The following is a 13,627-nucleotide window of genomic DNA, read 5'->3' as shown; positions in this document are numbered from 1 at the left end:
GTCCAGCGGACAGTCAGAGGTCAACAAGTCACCATAACTCTCTCTAGTTCATTACAACAAATATGAGTCTGTTGTGTAAGTGTGTCCTGTATTTTCATCAGTGAGTGTAGCCGTGATGGATGAACCTCAGACTCACCTCGGGGCGCGTCGACGTGGAGCTCCGCCTCTGGATCTCTGATGGCTCGGTGCCAAGAATTGAGGAAATCAAAGAAGTGGGCTACGAACGCGCTGACTTGATTTAAACTTTGATATCAATCAATATTTATTTCACCAAAGATAGAAAAGGATTTACCAGTTACAAATGCAACTTCGAAAGTACTTAGAAGAAAACTGAGAGGACAGGAGAACTGAGGCTCTACTGATAGTACGGAGAAAACCTAAAGCTTCACCTACACCAAAGTATCGCTACGTCTGATCACCTCACTCGCTCGAACGCAACGCCCCGAAAACTTATTATTCTGTTCCAAATTTCAACTCGGACATCCCTTCATTTTTTGAGGGGCTGAAGCACTGGGCTTTCTTGCACCCCCGTTCGTTCCTGTGTTACTTCTCCTTTTTTAACCTGCAGTCTTATCAGCCTCGTTTCCACTCATCCTCTCAGTCCTCACACATGCACCTGTTACAAATCAACCTTTTATCATCACTTTAATACAAAGGTCATTGAAGAGGCACCATAGTTTAATTTTTCTAAATTCATATTTAACACTTGCCAAGCATTGATTATATGTCAAGAGTATCTCCAGTATACCGTACTCTTATGCAAAAGTGGATCACGGTCTTACTCAGACACGTTCTCGTTGACCCGGAGCATCACTAGATTATAGTATTATATATCATATTAAGGAAAGTAAAACAAACACCCATCGTTTTTACCCTGTAAAGAGAATCAAACCTTCGGGGTCACGAGAACACACGTTCCTGTGACCCCTCAACCTAAAAGTCTAATTTATGGCCCCCTGACCCCTGTGAGGATCCGGTAGGTCAGCTTCTCAGCCGCCTGGTTCACTAAAGGGTCTAATCTGTTCTGCACATCTCAACGGCCTGTTTCCTGCAATCTGTACACCCACCCTGTCGACTGTTTAAGACTATAGGAGCCCATACACGACTTCTGCTTTGCGTTTGTCAGACTGAGGCCTGCTCACCGCAGGGCACCATGACACCATATAAGGACCTTCTTGGTGTTGAAGCTGGTAGTCACGTTGATCAGAGATTCACACCAAAATGACAGGTTGTCCAACAAAGTATACTGTAGTAGGACATGTTGCAAGCCAGTGCTCTTTTCCAACATGCAATATGTCCATTTATGAGTCAGATCATATCTCTATCGCTGAGTTGGGTAGAGGTTGTGGATTATAACTCCAAAACATCAAAATGGATCCTTCGACAGAGATAGTCAGCATTCACTGAACTCTGGATCACAGCGGTGTCCTCAGGGTCTACTTGTAAATATGATGCAATGGGTCAGAATTTCTTTCAGACAGTCGATCACTGAGGCTGCAGGAAAACGGCGCTGGGAAGCCTGTGGTCTGATGTCAGCGGTGAGGGCGACGGCTGAAGATTAGGGTGACGGAAGCTGATGTAGTGGTCGTGGAAGTAGGTGATCACAGCCAGAAGAGGACCCAGCAGGAGGCGCAGCCACACTAAGCCGTTGCCATAGTTTCCCTGGAAATAGTTTGCTAGGAATACTGCAACCACGAGCTGGAAGGAAAAGACACAGTGGGATTTAAAAATGGCCGTCCTCTTGCCCAGCCTATCCTCTGAGGAATACAAGTGCCAACGAAAACCACTGAGGGTTCTTTGGCTTGTCCCAATAAGAACCCTTTAGTTTCCTGGTAGAACCCTTTTCAAAGGTTCCACCTGGAACTCTTTCAGAGGGTTCTGACTAGAACACAACATAAAGAGTTCTCCATAGAACCATCTGTGAACGTTTCCATCCAGAACCCCCTATGAAAGGTTCTACAGAGAACCCTTCTATGGTGTAATGGTTCCATCCAGAACCCTCTTTCCAGGTTCTTTCCAGAAAATGTCCATCTTCTAAGGGTCCTTACAGAACCAAACCCAGGGGGTACGACCGAGAACCTTTATATATGCCAAGATCTTCCCAGGCTTTCGTCTAGAACTCACCAGTTCTACAGAGTCTCTTTGAAGTTGTTCTGTTTCTTTGTGGTCATTTTGAGTCTCTTCGTAGTTTGTAATCGTCTTTTTGAGTGACGCCTGTGCCCGGTAGACCTGTCCAGTAATATGACCATGAATATTCACTCTCCTTTTAGGTCTTCTTTGGTCTCCAACAAGTCCTTAGGGATCTATCTGTCTCTTTAGCTGAGAAATGCTCCACTAATTCACTAGCTAGCCTCTCTAACCTGTCTGCTGCTGGCTGATGAGCAGGTACACTGGGTTTAGCAGAGCCTTTTCTTTGAAGACAGCTGTCTGTTGATACTATGAGACCAACGGGAATGAACCAAACCAGTACATTTGCGTCCGGACAGCTAAACAATGAGCTGAAAGTCTCTATGAAGCTTCGTAAAGCCGAGGGGAGCTTTCTAGTGGATGCCTCGGTTTAGTTAGAAAAGAGACCGTTAGAATAAGTAGCTCAGCTGAGCCGGTGGATGGAGTGTGTTTGCTTTTATGATTCAACTGTTGAGTAAATGTAACAGCCAAGTTGCAGTCAACGCCAGATGACAACATTGTCCCATCCAGGCAAATAACCACCAGCTGCCACTGATCCTCACCTCAAACAGCATCATAAGGAAGATCCACAGACGGCAGCTGTGCAGGGGCAGAGCAATCATATACTGTGTAGAAGAGATAACAAGCACCATTAAACAGGTTATTATTGCATGGGTTGTTTGAGCCAATAGCCCTGTAATCTCCACAGTATGATTCAGGCACTGCAAAAATAACTTGTAACCCTCAAGGAATTCTGCAACCACAAGCTGGAAGGAAAAAATGGACGTCCTCTTGTACTCTGAGGAATACAAGTTATGGGGTAGTTACTACGCTTCTGCAACACTTTATTCAGCTTTAAATCCCAATGTATTCCAGATTTCCAATGTCTTATGTCCTCTGCTACCAAACTAATCAACCAGTGATTCACATGTTTAGTAAAATGAGCTTCACAGGAGATCAGACTGTACCTCAAACAGAGCGGCCGACATCAGGAAGACCAGCAGCTCTGCTCGTGATGGGGGAACGTTCTTTTCCAACAGGCGAGCGCGCACATGTCTTCACATACGGCAAGAGAGGGGAGCAAAAGTTAAGGCACATTATTTGGTATTCGTGTAATCCGAGCGTCAGACTCTAATAATACCTGTGACACCATTTCTGAAAGGGAACGTTCCAGTTCTTCCAGAACGTGAACAGAGTGGTAGCGTTCCTGTGAATGAGAGTCGTGACTCAGTGAGGCAGTGCTGGATGTGCAACGTCACAATGTGCAGAATTTATTTTGTCGTTTTTGTGCAACTGACCACCAGTCTCCATAAAAATGTCGATCACCAAAGCGCAGCAGTTCGGCGCAGAAGTTCAGGTAGGAGTGACTCAAGAAGAAGAGGAGGAGCCAGAGGAAATGCGTCGGCGCCTGTCAAGAAAATGTGTTATAGATATATATAGATATAGAGATACCATGACGCCATTTAACAGCTATGTGAGTCTCTGTTGTTGTCATGTACAACAGTGTACACACTTTGGACTCTAATCGTCATGCAAACATGCTCCTCCCCCTCCGTATCTGGGACCACTTTCCTCACAGAGAAGATCTAAAACCAGGAAATGAGTCTGCACACCTGGGACCTTGTTTTTTTAATGTTTTTTTGGTTACATGAAATAAGGTCTGTGGTCAACACAAAATTAAAAAATGTTAACATTTTGTTCGACAACATAAAATACATCAGTAAATATATATATATAAATATATTGTTCTACAGCTCATATGACCTTGATCTCTAAAGAATCAGCAACTCCTTGCCTTTAAAAAATAAAATAATAATATGTATTGTTTATTTTCTGCATAAATATGATCAAAAGTCAAGAGTCTGATAAAAAATGTTGTTAGAGGTACTAAATTAGTTAAATAATCGCTCAGTCATGTTGAGGAGTTTACGGAATTATAAAAATATAACGATCATTTAAAAAAAAAAAAGGGTCCATCGTTTCTCTTCTCACAAGGGTTCACAGCACTTTAGCCCTTTACATGTATTAGATCAGACCTGTGGTTGATGATCTAGAAGCGTTTGAGTTTTTTTTTAAACTCAGTTCCTCATTTATGAAAAATCTGTAAAAAAAAAGGCTCCGAACCGATGGGGTTAATACCCATTTATTGTAATCTTCCAATTGGTTTTAACGCTTTTACGTGTCTTTAACAGGCGCTAACAGGTGGCTAAATGAGACGACGACACATCATCCCAGACTAGTCCGCCTTCACAGCCTCGTTGTGTTTATACCCATGAGACCGCGGTGTGGGTCGTTTAACGCTAGCTTTTTACTTATGCCGATTTCATTTATGCTCCAATAATCCGTTTGTGAAGATTATTTTGCTGAACAAAACGTGGAAATATCATAAACGTTTGTTTGCCACAGAGATTATTTTCTGCAGTAAATCAATATCCAATGGAAAACAATCCCATTGGCATTTTGTAGAGGGAACCATTGTGAAGCGAACTTCCTGGTCGGCCTACAAAAATACATCATCCCGGCAGCACTCTATTAGCTCAGAGCTTTATAGTTCTGGGAAATCAAAATACACATATGAAAAGTCTTAAGAATGTATTGTGAAAAGATATTTTTTAAATCCCTCACCACCAGTCCCACCAGCAGCTCCACTCTCATGGTGATGTCCATACTCTGTGGAAAGGAATTTAAAGTGAAGTGAGTTCCACAGGTGTGCATTTGTTTAAATATTCACAATTAAAGAGGATTACGTTTCACTCACAGAGAAGGAGTTTTCTGACCTCTGGAAGATTGGCTCAATCCACTGAGACACACACACACACACACACACACACCTTGTACAGTAAAGTGAACTATAACTAATCATAACTACATGATTGTGTAAAGGTACCTTGACAATAGTGATACTAAACTATGATAGATAGTGTGTACTGTGTAAGTACCCAGATAAGTACACAGTAAAATACTGTACAATACCAGCTGCTGTACCTGCTGCACAATTCCAACCATGATCTGGATGACGATCACCTGAAGGTGGGAAATGTTACGATCAACGATCTGGACACCAAGGCTCATCACAGACCAGCTTGTTATCCATATGGACTATGGAGCATTTAGCATATTGACAGTCAGATGCAGATACTGAACAACTGAATTCATCTTATACGGTTAACTTAGTCAAGAGACAAAAACATTTTTCTAGCTGTATGAAAGCAATGTTCCCCAAATGTTATACCAATGTAATAGTTGGAGTTTAAATTATTTCAGAAGTATAGAAATAGTATAGTGTAGAGCTGACAACACAAACATCCCTGTCATTAGTTTTCACAGCGAGGTGATAATTAAAAAACAATCAACCGTCCAATCACAGTTTAGGAGCAGAACCCCAGGCTGAATTATTGTCCTTTTAAGGATACACTTGTGAACGTTCTCTTTAAACCCCGACAGAGTTCGCATCACGGGGGGCTGGCTTCTTCAGCAGGATCATAAAAAAAATCATTGCTGTTTTTTTTAAGATTACCAACCCAAACTTTAACGTATGTTTTTCATTTAATTATGACATAGTAAATGTACATAATGTATATATATATATATAAAACAAAATTGTCTGTTATATATATATACATTATTACATGTATATAAAGGAAATTAAACACTCAATTTCTTTGTTTAATCTATTTTTAATAAGACAATTTAAATCTTCCACAGTGAATACCCTCGAAGGCCAAAGGATAGCCATTTGTGACTTCTGTAATTATAATACATAATATTAATCATTATAACCTGCAGTGTTCATGGTGAAGGCTTCTGGACCCTCGTCTGCTGCAGGTCATTTTAAATTAGATTATTTTTATAAGCATGCACGATTTTAAAAACAGGATAATTTGAGCACTGAATGTTTTTTCTCCTGACACTGAATGACAGCTAATTGATTAATGCAATTTGTTGGTGTACGTCAATACGTCGTCTCTTTCATTCCATATTTTCATGTTGTCTTTTTCTGTGTTTAATGTGGCGAAACCTTTACGTCTGCTGCCATCTCGGCTCAGACCACATTGTGAAAGAGAGCGGGATCATCTTGACTAAGGAAAGATTAAATATGCAATGAATAAAATACAATAATAGAGGTGCCAGCGTTCAGCTCACCATTTCCAGCAGCCTGTGCAGCAGCTTGTTGATGCGCACCGCAGGAGTGCACGGGAAGTCTCTCTGGTAGCACAGAGTGGGGGCGAATAGGAAATAATACAGATCTGAGAAAACAGAGGACGGAGTTAAGAGGAAAATTCATGCAAAGAAATCCATCGTCATCTCATGAATGATGAGCGGTTGCACCTCTCAAAGTGAGCTGCTCATTGGAGGCCTTCTGAGCGACAGGAACACTCTCGTCCGTCTCTGAAAACAGAGCAGATGTAAAGAAGATGTTGCTTTACTTTCTGTTTTTGTTCTGCAATGAAGTCAGTACAACTCATGGCGATGAAACAAGTACCTGCATCGGTTGCCTGTCGGTACCAGCGATTAGTTTCCTGGTATGAATACAGCTTCATCCCCAGAGCAGTGTAGAACCAGAGGGAGAAGAACGCGCCACCTGGTGGACAATAAAACAGAAACACCCCAGCAATGACGAAACATCATGGAGAGCACAGTGAGGGAAACATTGCTAAAGAAAACTCCATTTGTATGACAACCGGCCTGTAGGTGGCTTTTTAAAACTCTTCAGCATCGGAGCATTATGAGGCAGGAGGCCCACCGCTCTCCTCAGAGGAACAAGACACACAGACTTCATAGCTTTTTTGAACTCATTTTGAGTCTATTTGTAGTTGTTTTGCGTCTCTTTGTAGTGGTTATACATCTCTTGGTGGTTGTATGTTTCTCTGTGGTCATTTTGAGTCTCTTCCTGGTCTCTTCTCCCGTTTTGCATCATTGTTTCCACCTCTATTGTTTCTTTTCCTTGCATCTTTCCTTGTGTGTCTCCTGGTGTGCGGGATGCAAGGAAGACGTGTAACCTTTCAGTGATATGTTGTAGGTGAAAGCCAGGGGCCCGCCTGACAATTCGGGCCCCTGGGCCTGTGCCTGGTTGGCCCGTACAATAAGAGCTCTTTAGTCATTTCAAGCTAATTTTTTAAGGGTACTCATGATTGCGACGCTTCCAAAATATATAAAATATGTTGTCATATAGGTTATTCACTATCTGAAACAAGCAGAAAGAAAAAACTGAACTGATATCCATTAGAGCTGGTCATAATACGGTTATTATTATTCTTTTTTTTATTGTATGATATATATATATATATATATGTATATATATATATATATATATATATATATATATATATATATATATATATATATATAGTTGTTACCTGTTGATATTGTATGATATATATGTGTATACACATGATATATATATCATACAACATCAACAGGTAACAACTATACGTTCTGTACATATATGATGCAGCGACAAAAAAAAAGAGAATAAATATAGTATTATGACCAGCACTAATGGATATCAGTTCAGTGGGGATATATATATATATTCCCTTTTATTTCAGACTCATAGGTCCATATAGCAAACAAAACAATATATAAAATACAATACAATAAAATACGAGGACACAGGTATAATCGTTGCAGTTAAAAAGTCACTTGTGGTTAAAAACATACAGACACTTGTTCCAATGTTTGTTTATAGTTGTTACCTGTTGATATTGTATGATACATATATATATATATATATATATATATATATATATATATATATATATATATATATATATATATATATATATATATATATATAGTTGCTACCTGTTGATATGGTTGGCTCATGTACAATAACCGCAGCAGGGAATAGCAGGAGAACGCCCAGATTTGTGAGGTGTAGACGATGACCGCTGGTGGGGGACAGCGTACCCTGACAGAAAAACAATGACATAGAAGCGCTGACCTTTACAGGGAAATTATTTTGACATTTTTAAAATCAGGATAGCCTTGATCAAAGAGAAAGAGACGAAGACAATATACCATCTCACCTTTTCCTGAGACCTCTCAACGAGCAAAGCTGTAATGGCAAACATGTTGGCAGCTGAAGAGAAAAACAGATATATTGTTAACTCACAAGTGAGCTGAGTTTAAAATGTTCTGTTTCAGTGACCCAATCTTGCTCCAAACCTCACATCAACTTACTATGTGTGTTTCAATCAAAGCTGTGAAAAGGTGAGGTCATTGAGTCAGCGGTGGTTGAAGCTGAAGACTTCTGTGGGGGTGGAGTTACAAACAACTCTGTATCCTGCTGCTAATCTACGTTAGCCGCATTTAGCATAACATATCTAAATCTCTGATCAAACTGTCAGTTTTCTTGTTGCATTGTGGGTAATGCAGGTGTCAAGTAAAAAATGAAAAAGGAAGAAAATGTGGGTTAACAAATACAATATCTCTGTTTCTGCTGAATCAATTTAGCCCTAATTTGTTTTAAACATGCATCTGTTAAAAGAGTGCAAAGTCAAATCAGTGAAGTACTCTTTGAACTACTTCTACTACTACCACTATACTTCCTTTATCTAATGTATTTTTTGCTGCTCACCTACGATGAGGTTGACAGACGGCCAGTTGCAGTTGTCCTCAATGAGATGCTCCAAGACCTTTTTGACATCTATCAAAAAGCCATGTCTGTTAGAAAGGGGAAGTATAAGGATGAGAATCTAATACAAATCATACATATGGAAACTTTGATGTGGTCTGACTGAAAAAGAAGAGTTTTTTTATTTTTTACAGGCTTCATATGCAGAATAATTCCTAAATAATAAAGTGTTTTACTGTAAAACTCCAATTATGCAGTTCCATGTTCTGGTAATGTGAAATGTGGTTGAAAGCTCCAGAAAAGTTGAGTATGAAGTCTATGTGTGTATCATAAATGATTGTTTGCCTCAGAGCTGATTTGTTTAACAGGAATCCAAACCCCGATTCCTTGAGGGAACCAGGATGATGCTAACTTCCTGGTTAGCCTGGTTAGCCTGGTTAGCCTGGTTAGCCTACAAATGTGTGATCCCTGCCGCCTCTGAGAGATACGCAAAACGTGTTGCAACTGTCTTTATATACGAGGCAACAACTGGCTACTGATATAATCCAAACGACAATGCTAACATGCTAATGCTAAGCAGGTGCGATATTTGTCCATGATCACTATCTTGGTGTAGCGTGCTAGCATGCTAACAATAGCAAATTAGCGTTAAACACAAAGTCGATGCCGAAGCTTAGAGAAGGGCTCAGAAATCTTAATTCAATTAGAAAATCTATGCTCAATAATATTTGCATTTGCCTGTAGAATGTGTGTGTGTGTGTGTGTGTGTGTGTGTGTGTGTGTGTGTGTGTGTGTGTGTGTGTGTGTGTGTGTGTGTATATATATACACACATACATCTGGTAAAACAAGTATTGAACACGTCACCATTTCTCTCAGTAAATATATTTTTTTCCTGTGTCATTCCATTCTATTACATATAACTTCATTTCTGAACTTATTTGTTTGGTTTTCTTTGCATGTCTGGATTACTTGGGTTGATACCGACATCTGGTGAACATTTCATATCAATAGCACTTTTACAAATATATTTACTGAGAAAAATGGTGACGTGTTCAATACTTATTTTACCCACTAATATATAGACATATATATATATACACACACACACACACACACACACACACACACACGCACATATACTCACTGTATGAAGTTCTCCAAGAACAAGTGGGCGTGAGTCAGGACCTGAAGACAAAGACACACACAGTAACACACCAGTGGGCTGATGAGTCACAGTGAGGGCGTTTCTCCTTTAAGTCAAAGTGTGTTTGGGAATAATCAAAAGAAAGGAGAGAAGCTGACCAAGAGAATGATGATCCAGTTGAGGACGCCTCTGTATTCAGTGAAGCTGCTGTTGGAGCTCAGCAGCGAGTCTTGGACCCGATGGCAACTGGACAAAGAGACATATTTCTGTCATTATCATGTTTGAGTAACTATCCTCTCTTCAATTCTTGTTATTCTCGTTATTACACGTCAGTAACATGTGATGATGATACACTTATAACAGTAGTACACTCACAGTGGTTATTTTACGCATTGATTGCTTTGGATTTATATTCTTTAGGTACATTTAGCTAATCATCAACTTTAATTGGTGCAATATAAATACTTTTTAGTATTTTTTTTAAATACTAGTTTATTCTGTCTGTATATAGTGCTCTTGTGGATTATTTACAGTTCTTGTTACTGTTTTACGGTTCACTTATATGTATTACTTGTGTCTCTTTCTGCTGTAATCCTGCAATTTCCCCACTGCGGGACTAATAAAGGATTTTTTTATTTGATCTTATTTTACCTTATACATTGCATATTTTTTTCCTGTAGCATTTTTAATGCAGGACTGTTTTTAGTGCAGTTCTTTTTTCTACTTTCATTTCAGTAAAATATCAGAGAAAGCGAACCAGAGCAGCGCTGCATGGGCAGACTGTGGGTCACTGGCCGGATCAGTGGCAGAAGTGGGAAGACCGTCATAGAGGCTTGCTCCGTCTTCCTCAGCCGAGGAAGAGGAGCAGATGGAGGAGCACCTCTTCCTCATGGCAGCTGTGTGAGGGCTCCTCCACACAGGTCCAGAGAGGAGGAATTCACTTCAGGAAAAGTAGAAAAGTGTGTATGAGTTGCTTTGCTGTGAGATACATCATCCTTACTGTCTCACTAGATCCTAGACATGAAATATTAAGACAAAGGCTAAAGCTGCTTATTTCAGAGAAAACTGATATCATCATTTTTATTTTTTTTTTGTAAATATGTTTTAGTGATTTTCACAGTTTTTATCCCATCAGGGAAGAGGCTTCACACATGTCTGAGGACAATTACAGATTGAACTTGAAAGCCTCACTCCCGACCCCACCCACCCACTGTAGGGTTACAGGCTATGCAATGTATACATTTGGGTACATTCAGGTGCGCTGTAGACATAATATCAAAATAATGTCATTAATCGATCATCAAATAATAAAGTGAGAAGTTACATGTAAGAAATAAAATGATTAATAGCTAAAGAAATCATAACATTTTAATCAATGTTTGATATTTTCCTTCCACTTTTTCTCTTCCCAAATACCATAGCAGCATATAGTTTTTGCATTTTTACATTATTACATCATTATCTTTTTCCTATTGTCTATGGGGCAGTTGGTAAAAGTTTGAATGTTTATCATCTTCACAAAATGTTGTCTCAACCAAACAATATGTATTTACTGAGACCACAGAGAGCTAGGCATATTATTTGATAACCTTTTCCTGTAATTGTTCATGTAGTCTGTGATGTGGAGCCATCACCATGCAGGACCAAGACCAGATGCATGCTGCGTGACAGTCAAGGAGCAGTTTAACTAGTCTCGCCTCTAAGAGGTGCACATCTCGCTGCACACCTTCTTTTGTCATCATCTGAGCGTGAATTTTCATGCGGTAGATTCGGCATGCATGCCATCCAATAATAAGCCATCAATTACATGTAAAGCCCCCGTTAGTTTCGGTGGGCCAGTTATCCTGCGACCCTGAACACACCATGGTGGGTGTTGTCTTCTAACGCACAGGTTGGGCTGGTTATTGGTTTATTCCTAGCTGCTTGGTATGATACATGTGAGCCGAATTAAATAACGGCTTCTACGCGTTTAGAGTTTCCATTGCGTGATTTTAATGCTTCATGTTTCCGTTAGCTGCTAATACATTCAACTCTAAATTGCCAGAAATCAAAACGCAACTCGGCGTGACGTTCGCTAACGAGAGGAAACGGCTTACCTCGTCACTGCCCGCTAAACACAGCCTCTTCCCGCAGGTGGACGTCCCGCAACGTCCCGCAACGTCCCGCAACGTCCCTCTGTCCGGATATACTTGTAGTATATATAATAGTCTAATGTCACCACCGACGTCCATTGCAACTAAAAGATATTGCCTCTTCTCATCATAACATTCAAACAAATAAAAGCAGCCTTCCCTTTTGTGCAAATCATTTTTGTGCATTGTAGAATGTAAAAAAAAAAATGTAATCTTATTTCGGTGGGTGTTTTATGAGATTGTAGCAAATGCATGCACATAATGGTTTAACATTAATAATGAATAATGTCATAGAATAATGTCATTCACATAATGGTTTAACATTAATAATGAATAATGTCATAGAATAATGTCATGCACATAATGGTTTAACATTAATAATGAATAATGTCATAGAATAATGTCATTCACATAATGGTTTAACATTAATAATGAATAATGTCATAGAATAATGTCATGCACATAATGGTTTAACATTAATAATGAATAATGTCATAGAATAATGTCATGCACATAATGGTTTAACATTAATAATGAATAATGTCATAGAATAATGTCATTCACATAATGGTTTAACATTAATCTTATGTGTGTGTTTTATGCTCATTTTAAACAAATAAGTGTAAACTAGACAAATCTGCTAAACCTAAAACATAAATGAATGAATATATACTTTATTAATCCCCAAGGGGACATTTTTTTGTCGTCATCAGTAGCGCCTTACAATTGAAGATACAAACACACAAGATAAAAGATCAAATATATAAAGAAGCAACAGGGATAAAAGATATATACAAATTAAAATAAAGTAATATATATATATATATATATATATATATATATATATATATATATATATATATATATATATATATATATATATATTTAAATATACACAATAAAATAGAATAGAATACAACTAACTGGAGAACAGTTCACCCCAAAATCAAAAATACAAATTTCCTCTCTTACCTGTAGTGCTATCAAACATTATGGATTGTTTTGGTGAGTTGACAAGTTTTTTGGAGATATCGGCCATAGGGATGTCTGCCTTCTCTCTAATATATTGGGAAAATAAAGCAATAAATTAAATAGTGAGAAGCTCACAACAAGGTCTGCAGATTATCTTGAGTAACCCATATCCCCAAAACTAGGCAACTCACACCAAAACAATCCAGAATGATCAATAGCTCTCCAGGGAAGAGGGGAAATATGTATTTTTGACTGTGGGGTGTACTGTCCCTTTAAGAAGTGCGAAGATAAACGTAAAAACTGCCTGCTTGTCTAATAATGTATCTTAATGAAAAGATGATCTTGTAAGTAATTCATTCTCAGGCGTCTGAGGTAAATAAAGCAGTGGTTTGAGGTGTGGCACATCAGCAGACAACAGCTAAGGTGTGCTTTTACTTTGAAATACATGACCCTCCTTCTGGTTTTACTCTGAAGAGATTCATACACCTTGGAGGTTCTTTACAAAGTGTTTTGATGGTCCACAACAAGTTATTTGATTATTTATTTTGATCATGTATATTCTATTTTGATAATCATATTGAACATTTTTCACGTGTCCCTGACATTGCTGTCCACCCTGTCATTATGGGGAAACG

General features: G+C 39.0%; 1 protein-coding gene across 1 annotated transcript; it reads right to left on the bottom strand.

Annotated features, from left to right (window-relative positions):
- Positions 1 to 1,485: 1,485 nt before the first annotated feature.
- LOC306741747 (diacylglycerol O-acyltransferase 1-like) lies at positions 1,486 to 10,779 on the bottom strand (the record flags this gene model as incomplete). Its single annotated transcript, XM_079224063.1, has 17 exons — positions 1,486 to 1,698; positions 2,730 to 2,792; positions 3,135 to 3,222; positions 3,308 to 3,373; positions 3,465 to 3,574; positions 4,792 to 4,836; positions 4,925 to 4,966; positions 5,152 to 5,190; positions 6,310 to 6,413; positions 6,496 to 6,555; positions 6,650 to 6,748; positions 7,972 to 8,077; positions 8,196 to 8,248; positions 8,747 to 8,832; positions 9,889 to 9,929; positions 10,047 to 10,134; positions 10,646 to 10,779. The coding sequence occupies 17 exons, from the start codon at positions 10,777 to 10,779 to the stop codon at positions 1,486 to 1,488; spliced, it is 1,437 nt and encodes a 478-aa protein (XP_079080189.1).
- Between the last annotated feature and the right edge of the window lie 2,848 nt (positions 10,780 to 13,627).

This window comes from Taurulus bubalis (assembly GCF_910589615.1).
Source record: "Taurulus bubalis genome assembly, chromosome: 9".
Taxonomy (NCBI): domain Eukaryota; kingdom Metazoa; phylum Chordata; class Actinopteri; order Perciformes; family Cottidae; genus Taurulus; species Taurulus bubalis.
Note: the sequence above shows the minus strand (reverse complement) of the source record. Positions and strands in the feature narration are given on the sequence as shown.